Source organism: Aethalodelphis obliquidens, unplaced genomic scaffold, assembly GCF_003676395.1.
Source record: "Aethalodelphis obliquidens isolate GAN/ISIS:26980383/991018 unplaced genomic scaffold, ASM367639v1 scaffold26, whole genome shotgun sequence".
Classification (NCBI taxonomy): Eukaryota; Metazoa; Chordata; class Mammalia; order Artiodactyla; family Delphinidae; genus Aethalodelphis; species Aethalodelphis obliquidens.
In genome coordinates, this window is record NW_020837970.1 from 4,156,959 (window position 1) to 4,180,314 (window position 23,356).

The following is a 23,356-nucleotide window of genomic DNA, read 5'->3' on the forward strand; positions in this document are numbered from 1 at the left end:
GTAAATTTAACTCAACTACTGAAACAAAAAAGATTTTCATTATAGGATCACAACTTTCTGCTTAAAGCAAGAGGCATACTTAAAACAAAGCCACTCAAAAGGGTTGAAAATAAAAGGATAAACAAAGAATACACTAGGCAAATAGAAACCAGAAGAAAACAAGGGGTGAGCCTAAAAGTCATTAAACTTTAAAACAAAAAAGGACACTTTATAAAAATGCTAAAGGATGCATTCACAATACAGTTATAAAAGAGATTCATCTGTATCACAAATAATAGTAACAATCTTAAAACAGAATTGCAATAAAGCAAAAAAATATATTGGTGGTGAAAGATGTGGATTGAGATGTGGTATTTCTCAATCCATGACAGAGCAAGTAAACAAAAAAATAAGTTATAGAAATCTAAATAATGTAATTAATAAGCTAGATCTGGTTGATAAATATCAAATTCCCTAAAAAGAAATAATGTACCTATCTTCAAGTTAAATAGCCCATACACTTGTCAAAAGGGGAATAATAATAAATATTTGGGAGAACTTGAGCTTTTTACCATTAAGTTTGAATACCAGTTATGCCAATTAACTGGCTATAAAACAATGAGAAAAATGTCTATCTCAAAGAATTTTCTAAGGATTAAATGAAATATGTATTTAAAGCTTAGTAGTCTCACATGGTCTCAGGTAAGTATATTGTTGTTATTACTGTAGCATATTTGAATTATGTTTTAGGTATTCTTCATTGAAAGAAAACATTATTTCTGTGGTACAGTCATCTACTTATCTATAATAAAAGCAAAAAAATCGTTTACAAATAATATAAAAATCTTATTTTTTTCAAAATAGAAATTATTATTGTAAATTATAATTTATGTATAAAATGCATAATCTAGAACATAACGTCTCCATAATTTTATACTTCCCTGTCTGAGATCTGGTGACTATTTTCTAAGATGTCTTTATGATATAAAGGAATATAATAAGTTATTCATAATACATTCAACTTAGTTCAATAATATGTCTTAGAGCTATCTTCCCATATCATCATTCTAGAGATTCCATCCTTTTTAAAAATGCTGAATAGTGTTTTATTATATGAATATTATATGAAGTTGTGATTGTTTCTAATATGAGTAATCACAAACAATGCTATAATATGTTTTGGAAGTAAAGCTACCTTTTGGAAAATGATTGCCAGTCTCACCAGGTACAGTATATATAATGTGCTACAGCTTGTACACAAAACAGAAAAGAAGAGCACTTGTGTTCACCTGTTTATGCAGAAAGAAGACCAGGCAGGATAGAAAACAAACTAATAAAAATTATTTTCTTTGAGAGTCATACTGGGAACCAGGTAAATAAGCGACAGGGATAAGAGTTTTTACTTGTATGCCTTTGTAAACTTTTCAATTTTGAATCATATGACTATTACCTATTCAAATAACTACAGATAACTAAAGAATTTAACCCTTTCTTTTTTCCCTATGTCCAAAATGCAAAACATGAAAAAACATCAGGTTATCTCATCAAAATATTACATAAATAGGAAAACTGAAAGCACTTGTACAGGTTAATTCTCATATAAGAACAAACCACAAAGTGCAATTATCAGGGAGTACATACTGCGAGCTAGAAGTAGTCACAGACCAAATAGTTTTGTATTTAAATAAAGAGACTATATTTAAAATAAAAAAGTTCCTTTATTTTTTTCTCCTTTTTTTGTAAAATACTGAATTTCAAAAAAGATTTGTCAATCCCTAAAACAGTGAGCAATCCCTGAAACTTTTCCTTAGATATTTCTTTACCATTGCATCCTTCTCCTTCCTTCTTTTCTCCATATGATCTACACTGCCTTTTTTCTTGTCTCTTTCCCCCTTCCTTGCATTTATACCGGGCACAGAAGAGGAATACAGGCTATTTTTCCATAGACACAGCAGGGTACTGTAATATCTACCAAAATATTTTAAGTGAAGTGTTACCTAAACCTCCTATTTCATTTGTACTTTGAAAATTTCTTAAAATCTAATTTCAGGATCTTCTTATACCAATAAAAAGCTCAAATTAATTTATAACAATTACACAAACTATATTCTGGACTAAGTTAAAACAATTATTTCATATAAAATCCTCCATCATTTGGAGTTTATGCCTGAGTGCTGAAATTAAAGTAAAACTAAGATTTTCATTGTGTAACATGATATGCACATGTTAGTATGAACAAAAAAGATAACTAAAGGAACTGTTAACTTATATGAAATATTAAACACATAATAAAATGCCTATTTTTAAGAAGTTTCAAGTATGCATAAGCTAGTAAATAAGATATTCTGAACAATGCATTATTTTCATTTAAAATTAGAATACAATAAGCAGACATTATAATGTATATGAACAATTTTTTAAATTTGATGATTCAGAAGAAATTTTAAAATCTTATATAAAGACAATCATTATGAATAACTTTTACCTAACATATGTAAATACCAATATGAGAATATTTCTTAACTAAATATCTGAACAAATCATTATTTACTGCAAATCAATCAATATTTTTAGGGATTTGCAAACCTTTTTAAAATTAAATTTTGAAAAAGTTTTACCTTCATGTGATTTTTCAAAGGATCCAAAAGATTGAAATGAATATTGCACTTTGGACAAGCTCTCGGAAAAGGTGTTCCATTTTTAGATTGATTTGATGAGATATTTGTACCTAAAATAAATTCAAAATATATATGATTCAAAATTCATCACTTTTTAACCTTCAATAACCATTATTGATAGTCTGTATTACAATTTCTATAATTCATATATAAATACTATAATTTCTTTTTTATATGCTACATTTCATATTTACCTTTTGATGGCATAGCCTGGGGAGATGTCACTGAAAGAGATTTAACTGAAGAAAATACAGTTGAGGAATTTGTTCCAGAAACACCTTCACTGGGTTTAGACTTTTTTGGATTAACACTGTTTACTTCAGAAGTAGAAGGACGTTTTGATAAAAATGAACTTTCATTCATACCTATAATGATTTAAATAGTGAGAAAATATTTTTAAAGACTTTAGAACATTGTTTACAACTAAGTAAAAATACTTTGGAGTGAAATTAAATGTAATATAATTGAATTATCACATCATACAAATAACAATAAATAATGACAAAAATTGATGTGATCAAAAGTTAGGGGATATAAAGAAACTGTATAAGTATCTATTATATACTATATATATTCAAATTATTCATAAAATACCTTTCTATGTAAGGCAATACTAAATATAACTTCAAATAAAGAAATATATAAACAGCTATTATGAAAGAAGGCAGAGCAAGCAAAAACAAAAAAAAAGTTAAAGCACAAAGAATATGCCAGGGTTCCCACAAATGAATTAACTTTAGATGCTTAAGTGCGTGAGTTTGTTTAAAAAAAAAAAAAAAACCCAAAATTTACAGAGACACTTTAGAAGCTTTTTATTTAATGACTTAAAATGTCTAATGAAAAGTTAGCTTTGTCCACCTAACTAAGAGGTGGTCTACTGATGGCTTTAGGTTATATTACCCATTTATTCCTACATACAAAGTGGAAACTACTAATCTTGAATGATAAAACCTCATTCATTCATGTGAAAGGGTTCATAATAGAAAGAGTTAGTATTATACTATGGTTTTCAAATTATCTTCCCCAGAGCTTAATGGGCTCCTCTTAGGGAATACCCTGGGTGTGTTTGACAGAGAAACTCTGCTTTTATATTTTACTTATTAGACTTTTGCATAAAATTTTGTTTTTACAGGAATTTCATTCCTAAATGAAGTCTTACTTTGAAAACTATAACCTTTTTGCTAAAGGATTTTAGCCTTATTCAGAGCATTAGCAAGGGAAATGGGGATATTTAGGCTATAACTAGGCTGGGTAACAAGGATTTTAAAACTGCACATCATATTCTAATGCTCCCAACTGTACACTAAAAGTAGAAGCAGTAAATACACTAGAAATATTCCAGGCTTTTAAACCAGACAGGATAAGTTCAAATCCAGGCTCTGTCACTGATAGCTATGTATTCTTGGCTTATTTAATTAACTTCCCTGAGCCTCAGTTTGTTCTTTTATAAAGTAAGAGTTATAATACCTTATTTTACACAGTGCTTTTTTTTTTAACATCTTTATTGGAGTATAATTGCTTTACAATGGTGTGTTAGTTTCTGTTTTACAACAAAGTGAATCAGTTATACATACACATATGTTCCCATATCTCTTCCCTCTTGCGTCTCCCTCCCTCCCACCCTCCCTATCCCACCCCTCTAGGTGGTCACAAAGCACCGAGCTGATCTCCCTGTGCTATGCGGCTGCTTCCCACTAGCTATCTACCTTACGTTTGTATATATATATATATATATATATATATATAGTGTATATATGTCCATGCCTCTCTCTCGCTTTGTCACAGCTTACCCTTCCCCCTCCCCATATCCTCAAGTCCATTCTCTAGTAGGTCTGTGTCTTTAACACAGGGCTTTTAAGATCAAATAAGATACTGTATTTAAAACACCGAATACAATATTTGGTACAAAGAAGGCAATCAATAATAAATGAAAGCTATTATCATTACTAAAAAAATTTCATAACTGACTTTTAAAAGCAACCAACACAACATCTAGTACATAGAAAGCATTCAATAATAAAAAACAGCTATTATCTTTACTAATACTTTATATCTTAACTTACTTCAGAGGGGAAAAAATTATTGTAATAGATTCACCTGTCTGCTTTTTAATAAGGAGAAATATGCCCAGAAAATAAGAGTATTACAATAGTTGGCTCCTCTGTTTCATCCTTTGAGATAACATAAAAATGATTTTTTTTTTCCTATCTTCAAAGCATGTGATTACTGACGGCTATGGCTATACTATGGGAACGCAGGAAACATTCTGTGTAATCACAGTAGCATTCTTGTGAGATGCTGAGGTTACCTGAAAAGCTAATGAGTGCTGGTATTTTGGATTAATATTCTGATTATATAACAGCCTAGATAGTACATCGGACTTTTATTATAAGTATTTTTTAACATAAGAAATAAAATTACTCTGAATTTAAGAGTTTTAAATTCTGACCCTTTAACATCTCTATTGCCTTTGGCTTGTATTGTTTCCCACACTCAACACCTCTATCTCGGCCAGTAAAAATCCTATTCTCATTCAAGATCAAACTCAAACCCAGTTCTCTCCAAATATCCATGATCACTTGACCTTGATCAGTTAATGCTATTGAACATATTGCACCTGTTACCATTCATAACAAATATTTGTTGTAGAGTCCTTTAAAGCTTATAATGCATTTCACGTTTTATTTATCTTATTTGGGCTTCAGAAAGCCCTAACTGAAATAGAGCAAGAATTAAAATTATATCTACAAATGGCTGATTGAAGGTCTGGAGAATGAATGCATTAAATAAGAAAAATAAAATCTCCATTTTAATAGTATGAGAAAACTGAAGCGTAAAGACATGCTAAAGGCTACAAAAATCTTAAGAATAGCAGTTCAAATCTACAGGCTAAAGTCTCTCTGCAGAAAAAAACTTAGAAGGAGAGCAGGAGTCATTGTTCTTAGCCCCAAGAAGTTTCAAGAACTCAGACTTTTTCTATAAATAAAGTTCATGTGTTTTGTAAAACCAGACTTAAGACAATTATTTTTTCTCCTTGTTTCTTTTGGTTCTTACCTATTTTACTAACTAGTTTTTTACAAATTTGTAGGTGATACCCAAAGAAGTGAATATCAACTAAATATTATCTAAATGGAAAAACATTTTAGGTACTGATATTACTATTTAAAAAATCAGGAAGCATTTGGTAATTTTTCCACACTAATTTATTAGTGAAAAATCTAAAAATTCCCCCAAATCTCAATTTAGTCAAATATCTGAAATATATCAAAATTGCTAGTATACAAAGCATAACTGCCTATACAAGGAATTTTCAATTAGATAAAATTCTTTCATAACACACTAATTTATTTTTGGTTAATGAAGAACTTTGTTAATAGTATATAATAAAAGTAACTTCTTCAATAGGGAAATTTCATTACTCCTTCAATAGGCATTTACTGAGTAATGACTACAGACAAATTTAGTGCAGCCACTTTATAAGAGCACTCTGTAATCATATTTTATACCTAAATCGTTTATTGAATAGAAACACACTAACCTAATTGAGAATTTAACTATAACCATACACTTTTCCATACTAGTGGTCATAGAACATAATAAATATTCCTTTTAACAGAGTATTTAGGATATCAGAGGACTTCTCTAACTTATAGATATTATTTTAAGATTTTTCTCAAAAACAGAAATATAGATCAATGGAACAGGATAGAAAGCCCAGAACTAAACCCAGGCACCTACTGTCAATTAATCTATGACAAAGGAGGCAAGAATATACAATGGAGAAAAGACAGACTCTTCAATAAGCGGTGCTGGGAAAACCAGACAGCTACATGTAAAAGAATGAAAGTAGAACATTCTCTAACATCACACAGAAAAATAAACTCAAAATGGATCAAAGACCTAAATGTAAGGCCAGACACTATAAAACTCTTAGAGGAAAACAGGAGGAACACTCTTTGACATAAATTGCAGCAATATTTTTTTTGATCCACCTCCTAGAGTAATGAAAATAAAAACCAAAACAATGGGACCTAATTAAATTTGAAACGTTCTGCACAGCAAAGGAAACCATAAACAAAATGAAAAGACAACCCACAGAATGGGAGAAAATATTTGCAAACGAAGCAACGAACAAGGGATTAATTGCCAAAATATACAAACAACTCACGCAGCCCTATGTCAAAAAAACCAAACAACCCAATCAAAAAATGGGCAGAAGATCTAAATAGACATTTCTCCAAAGAAGACATACAGATGGCTAAAAAGCACATGAAAAGATCCTCAACATCACTAATAATCAGAGAAATGCAAATCAAAACTACAATGAGGTATCACCCACACCGGTCAGAATGGCCATCATCAAAAAGTTTACAAACAATGAACACTGGAGAGGGTGTGGAGAAAAGGGAAGACTCCTGCACTGTTGATGGGACTGTAAATTGGTATAACCATTATGGAGAACAGTATGGAGGTTCCTTAAAAAAATAAAAAAAGAGTTACCATATGATCCAGCAATCCCACTCCTAGGCATATATCCGGAGAAAACCATACTTCGAAAAGATACATGCACCCCAATGTTCACTGCAGCTCTATTTACAATAGCCAAGACATGAAAGCAACCTAAATGTCCATCAACAGAGGAATGGATAAAGAAGATGTGGTACATATATACGATGGAATATTACTCAGCCATAAAAAGAACGAAATAATGCCATTTGCAGCAACATGGATGGACCTAGAGATTATCATACTAAGTGAAGTAAGTCAGACAAAAACAAATATCATATGATATCATTCATATGTGGAATCTAATTTTAAAAAATGATACAAATGAACTTATTTACAAAACAGAAACAGACTTACAGATATCAAAAACAAACTTATGGTTACCAAAAGGGAAACGTGGTGGGGAGGGATAAATCAGGATCTTGGGATGAACATACACACACTATTATATATCAGATAGATAACCAAAAAGGACCTACTGTATAGCACAGGGAACTCTACTCAGTATTCTATGATAACCTATATGAGAAAAGAATCTAAAAAAGAATGAATATATGTATATGTATAACATCACTTTGTTGTACACCTGAAACTAACACAACATTGTAAATCAACTCTGCTCCAATAAAATTAAAATAAAAAAATAAAAATAAAGATTTTTTCAGGCCATGTTTAATGCCAAGTGCGAACAAGGTCAAAGTTGGTTAGCCTACTTAATTAACAGGAAGAAATAAAATATTCTATTAGTAAATAAGATTTCATTTAAAACTACCTAAAAAGGCATTCGAGAACTACTAGCGCCATTACACCTTACAATATGTGAAAAACTTAACTTGAAGGCATGGACTTCAAAACAGAAAGTCAATTCCATATGCATATTCATCAAGTTTCTTTTTCTAATTTTTTGAAAAAGTGCTGAAACCAACCTGCTATAGAAAGTGTTGGTCCTCCTTGGTAAAGTGGTAATCCTGTATCCTGGGTCAAGTCAAACAGTAACTCTGAAGAATTATTAGAAACAACTCGTGATGACTTCGTTATATAACCCTGTTAAAATATTTCAAAGGAAGAACATTACATATATTCAACATAATTATAATTATTTTGTTTCATAAGCTTTTATAAAGGTAAATTTAACTGTATGCCAATATTATAAGGATAACCTTTGATGACTCCATTACTAATAAGTTATAAAACACAAAAGCAATTATTACTATTATGCCAAAATTATCATCTACTAAAACTGAAAGCAAGCTATTACTTAGAGCTGGCTTGTTCCTGACTAGTCAATTAAAATGGGGGGAAAATTCTAGCCTGATTTTTTTTCAAGGTAAAAGAAACATACAAACCCATTTTAAATCAGTAAGACTGATACACTTCAGAGAGTCACTAAAAATGCAGGATTCCTATCAAAGAGCAAATAATAGAACTTACCAAAATCTTTGGGTAAAAGCAAGGAAAAAAATATGTAAATATTCTGACATACGTACAATTTTAGAAGCTTCTATACCTCTATAAACCCCACAGATAAAAATATCAGGGCAAACATACTGGGAATTAATCTGCAGTATGGTGCATCAGGGTTAAGGATGAACACATCACATGATATGAGTTTTGGGATCGTCTTTACTGGCAAAATTTATAAGCCAAGTCTAAGAAAGAAAACTAATGGGTCCCCCCTCTTCCCAGCACCCTACGGAAAGCCATGCTGGGCCAGGCAATCTCCCACCTCTTAGGGCAAATACAAAACTGCCAGGTCAGCAGGATGAACAAACAAGAAAGCTAGGCACACAGGGTTTAGAATGGAAGCTGTTTATAGGACTGATCTGGGACACCTGCTCCATTCCTGAAGTGCTTGGAGCTCAAGGAAAGTTTCAGACCTTCCATCAGGAGAAAGTGTGGTCCCAGTTAACAGGACGATATCAAGAGTGAAAAGTATGAAATGAATCATAATATAGTCAAATATAAGACAGTATAAATTTATATGTTAGCACACACATATATTAATATAAATAATCATAAAATGTGGTCAATATAATTTAGGGATATATATGTATTCCAAAACTATTATATATTAAATATACTGATACACATACACAAAAATAGAACCCAATTCTATTTACAAAAGACCATCATTGTACAGAGTGAGCTCTCATTAGAGTGATTTTGGACCATTCTATGAGTCATAATATATAACAAGCAAAAGCTCTTAAGATTTAACAAGACTTAAAGATCAAAAGGGAAAAAGTCACTTTAAGAGAAAAATGGGCAAAGGGCATAAACTGAGGCACTTCAAAAGCAAAAAACAAATGACCAATACATACAAAAAACTTTTTTCCCAACTTACTAGTCAAAGAAATGCAAGTAAAGACAATGGCAATTACATAACACAAAATAATTGCCACTTCTCTTGAAAGTATCAAGGTCATAATAGACAAAGAGTAAGTAAGTGTAGAAAAATATGAGGAGACTAAGAAGAAACAACAAACTGTTAAGGTGTGATCCTAAATAGGATGCTGGGAACGAAAAATGACATTAATGGAAAAACTGGTAAAATTCAAATAAGGTCTGCAATTTAGTTTTGATAAGTAAAATGTCAGCATTAGGGATATTGTATTATATTTCCTGTAAGTCTAAAATTAGTTTGAAATAAAATTAAAATTTATCAATTAAAAAATAATGATAACATATACTACTGGCAAAATAGAAGCTATATTTAGGTATAACTTTTCCACATGAGAATTGTGGCAGCAGCTATCACAGGCTTTATATTAGTTCACATCCTTTCATCCAACGATTCCACTTTAAAAATTTATAGTAAGGAAGTGAAACTGTTTATTGGAGAATTATTTTTAACAGCAAAAAATTAAAATCTTTATGTCCAACAATGGAAAAATGGTTAAATAAATTAAAAGATTACCATGCAACCACTAATATGTTTTTGAGAAATATCCAGTGACACATTCCTAGTAGAATGTTCAGTGAAAAAAGAGAAATACGCATCTGTGTATATAGTTTGGTTCTGACTGATATAATCTACACTGTTTGAAGGGGGGAAAAAATCAAAATACAGTATGTACACTTCTCTCTTTCTAAACTTTCCCAACAAAATACATATTATTTCAAAATACAAACAGGAAGGTTTTGCTTATTTTGTGCTTATAAATTAAGGGACAAATAAGTTTTAAGAATTTTGGTTTACTACTAACTTTTCTATTGACATCAGTTTGTCCATGGGAAGTTATAGAAACAAAATATGGGTGAAGGGAGTCAAAGTGAATAAGCTTCCAGTTATAAAATAAATAAATTATGGGGATGTGAAGTTCAGCATGGTGACTGAAGTTAATAATGCTGTACTGCATATGTGAAAGTTACTAAGAGAGATCTTAAAATTTCTCATCACAAGAAAAAAATTCTGTAACGACGTATGGTGACGGACTTTAACTAGACTTACTGTGGTGATCATTTCACAATATATACAAATATTGAATCATTATGCTGTACATCTGAAACAAATATGCTGTATGTCAACTACACCTCAATAAAAAATTTTTTCTTAATTTAAAAAGACATAAGCCTTCCTCACCACACCCTGCACGCATTGCAGATCTGTGACTAAATAAATGATTGTTGCTGTTTTAAAAAAAAAAGAAGTTGTTATGGAAATGGGTATCGAAGTAACCCAAGCCACTCAAAGAATTTGAGGCCTAACAGACAGATATTTGCATTTGAGCCTTAACGTGCAACATTTAAAAAAAAAAAAATCTGTGATGCCATCTAACTTAATTGTAACCAAGCACAATCTTGCTTCAAGATATTTTCTTCAAATATTTACACTTAAAAAAATGGATAATATTCACCTACATTTTCTAAAACAGTTCTTTAACAGAAGTACAAAGTTAATACTGTTAAACACTTTCCTAGGAAATAACTCTGGCTAATGTAAGCACCACAGTTTCAGGGAGCAGGCACACATTATTCAACAATACCTGGTAGACTTCCTGAGTGGTGCAGTGGATGAGAATCCACCTGCCAATGCAGGGGACATGGGTTCGATCCCTGGTCTGGGAATACCCCACATGTTGGCGAAGCAACTAAGCCCATGAGCCACAACTACTGAGCCTGCGTGCTGCAATCACTGAAGCCTGTGTGCCTAGAGCCCATGGCTCCACAACCAGAGAAGCCACCACAAGGAGAAGCCTGCGCACCGCAACAAAGAGTAGCCCCCACTCGCCACAACTACAGAACGCCTGTGCGCAGCAGGGAAGACCCAATGCAGCCAAAAATAAATTTTAAAAACAAAAAAAAAAACAGTAACTGGTTAAAATAATTATCCAACATGGAATTTTTAAAGTCTCCTAAAACTGTTCAGAAAGATATCAAACACAACAGTAAGGGCAGAATGGGTGCTAGACTGGGATCCAGAAAATCCGCACATTTATTTAGCTACAAAACCTTGGGCAAGTCACTTCTGAACTTGAAGTTATTCACCCTTCACACCTAAAACACAAGCCACAGTCATATTTTAAATATACTTGCACTTCACGGTTCACTGCATGTATTAAATCAAGTAGTTGTCACAAAGACCTTATACCCCATTTTATAAGTAGGTAAACTAAGGTTAGGTGTGGTTATGCAAGGTTCCCAATACAGCCCCACTTATTATTGATGGAGCTGTAATTAGAAGCTGGGTCTAATTACAAAGCCTATGTCCTTAAGCTGTATCACACTGACTTTTTAAATGATAACAATATATCCCCACTACCTGAAACAGATTTGAAAGAGACACTGAAGTATAGAGATGTTACACATGAAAAAGTAAATATACACATACATACAAAACATGACATAAAATGAAAAACTATAATTAAAAGCAGTGGCTTCCAAAATTCACAGTAAATAATTTCCTTACATAGCGTCCTCAATTCATTCCAGAATATATGTCATTCTTATCTGTGCACATTAGAATCACCTCGAGAGCTTTTTAAAATGTATTACTTCCAAGACCCATCCACCCAGACCAACTGACAAAATTTCGCCTTTTAAAAACTCCCCAAGATCTGGAACTATCAATTGAGGTGTTTTGATTTAAAAACTATGCCCACAGAAGTAAAACATTTTGAGTTAGAAAAAGCTCTAGTTTCTAACTTTTATAACACCAAAGATATCACCCCTCATTTTATTTTTTTTCTCCCTGGGTCCAATGTTGGAAAGATTTTTATCTATCAAACTGAATTAAATAATAAAGTTTCTTTTTCCGGTTTTCTATCCTTCCAAATGCCAAACAGCTTACAATACGCATGAGAAACCTACCAAGTTAATTTGATTCCACTAATAACAAAGAATCTTTACATTTTGGGTAGCTTACCATCTTAGGATCCAAGATTGAGAATCAGCAGTCTGGGTAAAATTATCTCTCATTTTAGAAATGAAGAAAATGAGGCTCAGAGAGGTTTTGCCAATGCTTTAGTTAAGAACAAGGCAGAATCAGCATTCAAGTCTCTTGCTTCAATCTTAAGTTATTTAAACTACTAGTCCAGGGCTCATATCAATATCATTATTTCAAAATGCTAAAACTACAGAAAAGATTTGGGGGGGGCATGGTATTTGCCCAAAGATACTCTTATTTTTTATGATATGTGACCTCTTCAAAATATAAGTGGGGGCAGAGTTTATTTCGCCATAGATTTTTCTTTTCATGTAAATAAAATTAAATTTAATAAGTCTTCTATGAAAGATACACCTCAAATATCAATTTTTAGTGGTAACAAATATGTAGATTACCTTATAGTAATATGATATAAAGTGAAGGAAAAATGGATTAGTCATACCAAAAATATCTGGATTCAATTCTGGTTTTGAAATTGAATATTTGCAAGAAAATTTATAGGTGCTTTGGTAGTTGTTTCACTTATTGTAAAAAGAACAAACATTTTAGGGGAAATTTACTATTTCTGTAAGGCCAATGCCAAATAGCTTATGAAGCATGAAAAAATCCACTGAGTTAATTCAATTCCAGTAGCAAAGAATCTTCACATTTTGGGTAACTTTTTGTTTTAGTACTCTAACTCCTTGGTTTCAGAACCCCTCTACACATTGAAAAATTACTGAGGACCCAAAAGAATTTTTATTTAGGTAGGTTATATCTACTGATATTTACCATATTAGAGATTAAAACAGAGAAATTTTAAAAATATTTATTAATTTCATTTTAAACAATAATAAATCCATTACAGATTAACATAAATAACATTTTGTAAAAAATGGCTTATCTAGCAAACACAAAAAATCAGTGAAAATAGTGGCACTGTTTTACATTTCTGCAAATCTCTTTAATGTCTAGATTAATCAAAAACTGCTATACTCTCATACCTGCTTTGGCTTTCATTCTGTTAAAATATGTTGTTTCGGTTGAAGAATATACAATACCAAAACTCAACAGTTGGTATTTTCTTTCTTTTTTTTTTTTTTTTTTTGTGGTACACGGGCCTCTCACTGTTGTGGCCTCTCCCGTTGTGGACGTGCAGGCTCAGCGGCCATGGCTCACGGTCCCAGCCGCTCCGCGGCATGTGGGATCTTCCCGGACCGGGGCACGAACCCATGTCCCCTGCATCAGCAGGCGAACTCTCAACCACTGCGCCATCAGGGAAGCCAGACAGTTGGTATTCTCTTAAAGGTTTGTTGCAATGTGAAATCTCACTCCTTATCACTGAGTTTTTTGAACTTTGTTACATTAAAATCTATTAGCCTTATCTTGCACTTTGAATGAATTTTATCCATGCATGATTTTATTACATCATACATTAGTTACTTAGAAAATATTGATTTCTTTGAATTACGCACATCTTCCAAACGTTGAAAAATTACACAATATCAAAAAATCATATTTATTAATACCGCCACCCACCAGAAAAGATTTTACGTACTGGGAAGCTGTCAAGATCATGATGGCAGGTTCAAGTTGTTCAAAATTCTAACTTTGCTTAATAGCTCAAATTTCATCGGTGGCAAGAAATACCACCAGTTGTTTTCCTTGAAGTGGCAGGTGCACTTTGTTCAATTTTGAGGAACTGTCTACCAAACAGCAAAGACTGAAAAACTCATGTGTGGCAGACTTTAAAGTAGCTTCCATGATCCCCACGCCCTGGTATTCATGTCCTGTGTGATTCCCTCTCTTGGAGTGTGTGCAAGACACGTGACTTGTTTCTGACAGAATATAGCAAAAGTGACAGAATGTACATGATTTTTTGTATGTGATTACATTACATAAGGCTGTAATGCCATCCTGCTAAGGATTCTCTCTTCCTTGTGTACTTTGAGGAAGTAAGAAGCCATGTTGGAAAGACCCACCTGGCAAGGAGCCAGCCAAAAGCCACTAAAATTCTGAGACTCTCAATCTGACAACCCTTAAGGAACCGAATGGTACCAATAAGCATGAGAACTTGGAAGCAGATACTTCCTGAGTTGAGCTTCAGATGAGACTGCAAGCTCAGAGCCCACACCTTGAATGAAGCCTTGAGGGACTATGAAGATATGACCTGACTCCTGACCCACAAAATCTGTGAGATAATAAAAGTAGGTGTTTTTAAACCATTAAGTTAATAGTAGTATAAACCATGGTTTGTCAGTCATCCTTTCAAGTTAAAAATGGTCTTCTGGGTAGTTTAGCTCACAATTTAATCACACTAGTGCTTTTCCTCAAGATAATCATCACACCTCAGACACAGTAATACTTTATGCACACCACCCATTTCATCACACAAAATATTTTAAAAGACACATGTATTCAAGGGTAGAGAGTTAATAAAATTAATAACGTTTTAATTCTTCATCAAGGGAACGGAGTATGACTGGAATAATTTTTATTGTGAGTGCAGGGTGGTGACTAATACAAAAACTACTATTCATACTAAGGAACCAGCAGTTTACCCACCACTGCTTTTGCATCATCAGTGCAAATGTCAACACAGTGAAAAAAGCAAATAGTGTCTTTGTGTTATTGTGACAATACTGTTGATCCAAAACCTATAAAAGAGTCTTACAGGAACCCCAGGGGGCTGAAGACTACACTTTGAAAACTTTCACACTAAGGCAATGCTTCCATTTTTTTTAGAAGTATACATTTACGTACAATACACATGCATGTATATACAAATACAAATAAACTACGGATTAGTCTGGATTGAAATCCCAGATCTATCATTTGCCAGCTGTGTGACCCTGAGTGAATTATTTAAATTATTAAATTTAATATTTAATTATTTAAATTCACTGTGAGCCTCAGTTTCCTCAACTATAAAACAGAGAAAAATAATAGTGCCTACTTCATAGGAACATTTAAGAATTAAATGAGATTAATTCATGTACAGCATTTAGCACAAAGCCTTGCACATATTAACAACTCAATAAATATTAACTATTAGTTTTTGTTAAGAGTTATTTAAACTAACTAAACTATGATGGTATGTTTTCAGAATAAAAAGCTCCAGTAGCCTCTTAGCAATTTTCCCAATTAAGAACTAAGAACATTTGGCCCAATTTACAATCTGAAATAGTTTGCCATTATGCAATATTCATTACTAATTATACTTTTATTCATGTTTTGATAGCACAGTTTTCAATACTGTACCTATTTAATTTAAGCATATTACCTAATTTAAAAACAGGCTGAGTAGTTTGTTACTGCAATTATTATTTGGGTACCAGTTGAGCTATCATAGAGAAGGTGACATTTTCTGATGCTGATTATGATTCCATTAGATGATTACCCATGGTAGTACAGAATTTTAACTAGGCATTGTTGATACTGATAAATAATATCCAATGTATCCCTCAGCTGGCTGTGTAGTTTCAGAAACACTTACAGGTTTAGACAAAGGCTGAACAATAACAGAACTATCTGAAGATCTAGATTCAGGATGAAAATTTACTGGCGAGGCAGGCACTGGATTTGATGTTGGGTTCGTGTAGTGTTGACTTGTAGGCTTGAATGCAGCAGTAATACCTGTATTTTAAAATTATACAACACATTGAATATATTTCTATATAATCAATGATGTCAAAATACTTCACTTTAAAACAAAAATAGTACAATAATACTGTACCTCGGCTGAGCGCACCATTCTTTATTCCCCTTGAATATGAGCTGGGGTTTACTCTATTCAAAATATCTATAAAAGATTACATTTATTTTAAAATTCATTGTTTGAATGATATATATATTAAGATAATAGAAATCATACACTGAAAACAAACAGATTCTTAGAAGGAGAATACAAGTTAACGCTGACTTATGAATATAGTTAATTTTAAACGTATATATCTTTATCTACTAAAGAAATAAGATTATGCATCTTAATTATCTTATAAAATAAGAACAATCTTTCTAACTGTAACTCAAAATCCAAAAGCCAGAAGTTAAAGATTGATAAATATGACTACATAAAAGTCAAACCTTCTGCATGGCAAAGAAATAGTCATATAATTGGCAAAAAATTTCTAAAAATATATTCATATACAACTATAATTGAAGTATATATCTTTCTTTGAGTGATGAAAGGGCTATACATACACTCAAGTTCCTATTACTCAAAATCAAACCCTGTCTAACATCCATATCCAATTCACACCCTTATAAGCCCTGAAGTATCATTATAAGGGATCTCACTGGATTATCTGCACCATTACTGAGTCCTAAAGGGAAACTATCAGAGAATACAGACTGCAGTGAACACACAGTTTACCAGAATATCTTACAACTTAAGGGGCTTCAAATTTATCACTATACCAGAAGTCAGAGCATAATATGACTTTCAGGATCAGTTTAAAGTTCCTAATTGCAGTTTAAAGTTCCTAATTACAGGTTTTTCAGTAATCAAACTAAAATTTAGAAGAGTAAGGATTGCCTGAAATTGTTGGTTAGAAAAAGGTAAAAGCACAAACACCAGACCTCATATAAATTTCCTTTTTTCCCCTCGTAGTAGAAAGGAACCAGCTCCCATAAAATAATTCTATAAAGTAAAGGGCCATATAAAAGTAGGACTGTTTTCTGAAAATGGCAATGCAGTGCTCTATACCTAAGTACTAGAGATGTCTTAAAGGAGAAAAATCTGCTCAAGCAACTTGACCCCATTTTCATTCAGAAATTCAAGATTAAGTATTTACTCAAACCATCAAAGAACTACTGCTAAAGTCCTTTTGGTGTTTGTATTCTACAAAAGTTCGTACCTTCCTTTCTGGCAACTGTATATAAACATTTAGCTCATACTCCATATGTTAAAATATTTTATGGCTTATACATAAACAGCAATAAAATCATTTAAATTGTGCATCTTAAGAGTACACAAAAGAAATTCTTCCTGGTCAATCCCCTTCTGACAGAATTATTTTAAAACTAATATATGTTATTCCAGTTGAACACTGTTAACAGTCATCTACAATCAATATAAATTCAACTTAAATCTTAACTGTCATCTTTTCAATAAGAGAACTTGAGTAACAATTTTGCAATATGGTAATATTCCAGTATAAAATAATCACAGTGGCAAGAAACAGTAATTAAGAGAATATATAATTATGTTCCACTATCATCAACAAGCATGCCATCACGCCTAGTTCAATTTATAATCGAAGTGGCACTCCACTTAGAACCTCTAGGAGTTATTATCAATCTGCCACAAAAAAATGCTACTGAGAATTCAATTGGTTAAGCTATTCTTCCTCTAATAAAACTGACTAAAAATGCCATTCCAAGTTTAGAGGCAACAGAAGGAAGAGCCAGGCCTTCAGAAAATTTAAAAGTAGTCTCTTAATTACACTTCTACGCACTAACTTGGTAAGAAAACACTAGTATGCTGGTTACATTCTTTCGTAAATTCTCCTGACTTAAACAAGCAAATAAACATGTACATGCAGTGGGAAGGGATCTATTTTCTCTTTCTCTCCTGAAATTTGTACATTATTTCTCTGTACTTCCATACATTTTTGAGTGGACGTTTTAACAAGTGTCGTTTGTCTTTAACATTGTAACAATGTCAAATCGAGTTACTCTAACTGAAATCATTCACTGCCTATATATTCTGTAGCTATGTATAGATGACACTGCAATGAGGCAGTTGCTTAGATGTAAGAACCCCTACCTGAGACTAACCCAAACTTATTTAGTGTATTCTGACATTTTAAGCAAAATATTCTAAACTCTTCTGTTTCTCAGTTTAAAAGAGGAAAAAAGAAAATGAACAAAAATATAAATAGGTTTACCTGGCTCCACTAAAAATTATGATTTCTAATATGAAAAGACCTCCAGTGTCACCAGCTAATCTTAGTCCGTTTCTTTTTCTCACATCTGATATTTTAACCTCTTACCTCCTTCCTTAAGTCCCCAATCAAAACCCTGACTCTGAAATTCTTACTGACCTCCCACCCAATCTGTCATCCCTAACTCCCTACAGAGGAACAAGAACTTAATACCTATAAAACAGGTCACAAGTTTTTCTATTAGAAACAGTATCTTACAAAACTGGGCTTCACTAAAAGTAAATGCTCACTTGAAATTGCTGGTTTTGAACTTGATATCTCTCCAACAAAGATCGGCTCATCATCATCATCATCATCAACCTCTTTTACTTTCTTCTGCCATGGTTCCAACTCTTCTTCTTCACATTCCATAAAGAGTTCTGCCATTTTTGATTTATCTAATTTTCAAAAGGAGAGAAGCAAACCTTATTTTCAAAAAGAAAAATAAATACATTTTTTGTAATACATAGTATGATATTTAAGATCTACTTTAATAATCCTAATAGCAATTTCTGAATTCATATTTATAGTTAGTACATGGTAGCAACAATGAGAAACCCAGAGCTCACTCTCTAAGATATAAACTAGTAAGATTTAGATAAAGAGATGATAGATAGGTAGACAGATAGATAGACAGATGGATGATAGTTGACAGTAGTTCTTTACAGTGGACAGAAAATTTGGAAACAAAGTCAGTTTCAGTCATATGCCTAGAATATGATTATATCTTCAAAAAAAGATTGCACCTAACCATTATCCAAAAAAAAAAAAAAATGTACTAACAAAAGGCAGATAAACTAAGAATAAGAGGCAACAGGTGGGAGATATAACAGAAAAACTGAATCAAATTCAGGAATGCCAGGTACACAGCAAAGCAGGGATGAGGTGCTAGGCTAAAATAAAAGAACAAAGTGAGGCTTATTCCAATCCGGGAAAATTAGACATTTCCCACCTGAAGAAACAGACCAAAGAACATACAGTAAATATCACCACCCTAGAAGTCCTGACCAAGCACAGACCTCCTAGGAAACATTTCAGTGCCTCAGTAATAGACAACCAATTAGCACCAGAAATTTTCGGAAAACCTCTTGTCTTTCAGACCAAAATCAATAAAACAGATAAAGAGTCCTAAGGAAAAGAGATAATGTAAAAAGCAAGACAAATACTAGAAAAAATATAATTAGCATTTTTAGAGATATGAGACAAAAAAGGATGTTATAAAAAGTAATGTTCAGAAACAAAAATAGAACTAAAAATACGATAGCCAAATTTTTAAATTCAGTTAAAAAAAACAAAATGTCCTCAAAGGTGGAACTACGAGAGAAAAAAAAAATTTATATATACATACATACGTACACACACACAAGTATATATGTAAACAAAACAGAGAACACAAGGTTGTTAGAAAATCAATTTCAAAAGTACAACACTCACCTAATAAAATTTATAGAACGAGAATAGAGAAAAAGCAGGGGGTAGGTTATCAAAGAAATAATGTAAGAAAATTTCCTAGATCAGAAGACAAAAATCTCTTGGTTGAAAGATCCCACTAATACTCAGTACAACAATCAAGAAAAAAGTTATATCAAGACATATAATTACCAAATTTCAGAACAAAAAAGATAAAGAGAATATCCTCAGATCTGTAGGGGTTGGGGGGCAGAAACAGATCATATAGAAAAGATCAAGAGTAATAAGAACAGAAACTAAAAGACAGTAAGGTAATACTTATAAAATTCTTACCAGAATTATTTTTCAATTTAGAATTCAAACTTTTCATCAAGTGTGAGAGTAAGGACCAGCAACATCACACAAGATTTACTTCCCAGGCACCCTTTCTCAGGAAGCTACTATACAATCCACCAAAACATGAGACTCAGTCAAGAAAGAGGAAGACACAGGATGAAGAAAACATGGCATTCACCACAATACAAAGTCCCAGAACAACAGAAGTTCAGTAGGCCTAGAGAACAACCAGTACAGACTAATTCAGGAGAACAGTACCTTCAGGAGCAATGTCTCTAGGAGGCCAAAGAAAAGATGATTAAAGTATAAACTTTTAGACTACCTGACAAGTTTTACAGTATAAAAACCTGAATTGAGAGGCTCTTGAGAGTGTGAGAAGATTTAGCTATAGACTTCAATACAAGTTAGCAAATTAAAAAACATGAAAAGTATTAATTGCTGGGTACACCAGAAGAAAGAAAAAAAATAAAAAGAAATGTATCCTCTCATATGCTATTCTATATATAATGGCATATTAATAGCATATTACCATGCTTGTCAGTGAACAGTATTTATATGGTCACCATAATGAAAATATCAAATACAGACTTGATTTTTTATGTTGGGAGATACTTAGAGGGAAGGAAGGCGTAGCTGTAAGAAAGCATAAATCCTCATGATAAACATCATTAGAAAATGGTTAAAACTGACTACGCAACAGACAGCGCACATATATATATATGTGCATAAGCACTCTTCAAGAAACTGAGGTTAAACCCCTTAAAGCCTTTTTAGGTTGTTTGATTTTTTAAAACTATGTATATATATTACTTTAAGCTGAGGTGGAGGAGAAAAAGGAAGAGTAAGAGGAGGGGAGGAAGGAAAAAAGAGAAACAGTACTGAAGGTCTAAACTAAAGTAACAGCAATGGAGATGGATACAAGTGATGCTTAACTAGATATATAAAGAGGGCATATATAGCTATATACCATATATATATATTATATATATATATATATATATATATTATATATATATATATGAATGGGACAGTGTGTGGGCGCTAATCCACTATGACCAGTTTCCTTAAAGGAAGAGCAGATCAGGGGATTTCCCTGGTGGTCCAGTGTGTAAGACTCTGCGCTCCCAACGCAGGGGGTCCAGGTTTGATCCCTGGTCAGGGAACTAGATCCCACATGTATGCCACAACTAAGAAGTCCATATGCTGCAACTAAGATCCCATGTGCCTCAACTAAGACCTGGCACAGCCAAAATTAATTAATTATTTTTAAAAAAGAAAGAAGAATAGCAGATCAGGACACAGATACACGTATTAAGGAAAGACACCCTGAAGACATAGGAAGCAGATGACCACCTATAAGCCAAGGAGAGAGGCCTGGAACAGATCCTTCCCTCACGACCCTCAAAAGGAACTAACCCTACCAACACCTTGATCTTAGACTTCTAGGCTCCAGAATTGTGAGCAAATAAACTTCTGTCATTTAAGCCATCTAGTCTATGATACTTTGTCATGGCAGCCGTACCAAACTCATGCAGAAGACAAAGATCTTCCTTACTCTTTTTAGCACGGTACTGCCATTGTCAATATATACAGGATATATTGTTGAGAAAAAAATTACTGAAGATACGTAACAGCTTTACAATTTTTTTAGAAATAATTAATTTTTGTCTATGCATAAAAGAAACATACATGACTATGTATACCAAACTAATAATAGTAGCAATCACCAGGCACAGAGAGAAATCATTTCATTTCTACTTTACTCATATTTTAATTCACATTATTTGTTTTTAATGTGAGCATTTGCTACCTTAACAATTTTAAGTGTTGTTGTTTTTAAGGAAATGTGCCTACCTCTCATCCTTTCTCCTGACGCAAAGTTATTGGTACAAAAGCCACATACACTAGTATCAGTAGTGGCAGCAACACTTACTTTTTGGCTGAAAAGCGTTGTCGCCAATCAAGTTGAAGAGCTGACTTTCTGTAAATTGTCATTTAAGTACTGACACAAGACATCAGTCAATTTTATGAGTCACTTTAAGTAAAGCCAAATATTGAAATGTGAAACTTGGGGTTTAGAAATTCTTGGATCTAATTTTGATCATCATGTGACTCCACACAAGGCAGCAAGTTATCTCTTTTCCTTCCTATAAAATGAAGATACCTAGTATTAAAGTGGATTTCATTAAATTAAATATACACATACTTAATCATTTTTCCTATAAAAAACTCAATTTTTAAATTTGATAAGTTTAACATAAACATTTAACTCACTCTACATAACTGGTTCTTTCTTGAATGAACCCAAATTTAATAACTGAAATGGTGATTCTATTAAGCTCTTACTATTTGAAGAAGTCTGAAATTATTAAATTACAAATACTTTTTTAAAAGCATCCTTGTGTAAAAATGAATAATCGTCTCATAATGTACTATTTTAATAAATCTGAATTTTTCAGATGCTAAGTGACATTAATCTTTAACTGTTACCTATTCTTCACATTCCATAATACAACATAATCTTAAATAAGTTTTAGTTTATATTTCTCTGGGTTTTTTAATCAATGAAATTAAAAAGGAAAAAATTAATTGGATATAGTACTTCATCATAGATTAATTCATTCAAAAAATAACTATTCAAACTAATCATACTCATTGTTTTCTGTATGTAAGGTAATGTACAAAGTTCTAGGGAAAAAACAAAGATAAACAAGTCACAGTATTTGCCTTCAAAAATTTATAATAAATATGTTTATAATTCAAAACAAATGCTTTTAGAATAAACATATAAAAATTTGAATTGGGGCTTCCCTGGTGGCGCAGGGGTTAAGAATCCTCCTGCCAACGCAGGGGACATGGGTTCGAGCCCTGGTCTGGGAAGATCCCACATACCGCGGAGCAACTAAGCTCGTGCACCACAACTAGTGAAGCCCGCGTGCCTAGAGTCCGTGCTCCGCAACAAGAGAAGCCACCACGAGAAGCCCACGCACAACAAAGAGTAGCCCCCATTTGGTGCCACTAGAGAAAGCCCACACGCAGCAACAAAGACCCAACTTGGCCATAAATAAATAAAATCTATTTTTAAAAAATTGAATTGCCTTATTTAAAACAAGAATTTGCTTTCTGGATTCCCACACATACAATAGCAAAAATTT

General features: G+C 32.6%; 1 protein-coding gene across 15 annotated transcripts in view; it reads right to left on the reverse strand.

Annotated features, from left to right (window-relative positions):
* The window catches only part of ZNF280D (zinc finger protein 280D), a 288,761-nt gene that overhangs the window by 77,677 nt on the left and 187,728 nt on the right, over nt 1–23,356 (reverse strand). For 11 of the 15 annotated variants that reach the window (XR_003436343.1, XR_003436342.1, XM_027123111.1 and 8 more), the window contains 7 exons: nt 22,135–22,348; nt 18,707–18,853; nt 16,265–16,330; nt 16,025–16,164; nt 8,090–8,207; nt 2,852–3,022; nt 2,598–2,707 (listed from right to left, as the gene is read on the reverse strand). Coding sequence is in view for 13 of the 15 variants with exons in the window: in XM_027123111.1 (XP_026978912.1) it covers nt 2,598–2,707; nt 2,852–3,022; nt 8,090–8,207; nt 16,025–16,164; nt 16,265–16,330; nt 18,707–18,842 (741 nt within the window). In the remaining 2 variants the exon portion in view is untranslated. The remainder of the gene's footprint in view (nt 1–2,597; nt 2,708–2,851; nt 3,023–8,089; nt 8,208–16,024; nt 16,165–16,264; nt 16,331–18,706; nt 18,854–22,134; nt 22,349–23,356) is intronic. The other 4 variants (XM_027123109.1, XM_027123108.1, XM_027123107.1 and 1 more) reach the window with 1 other exon arrangement.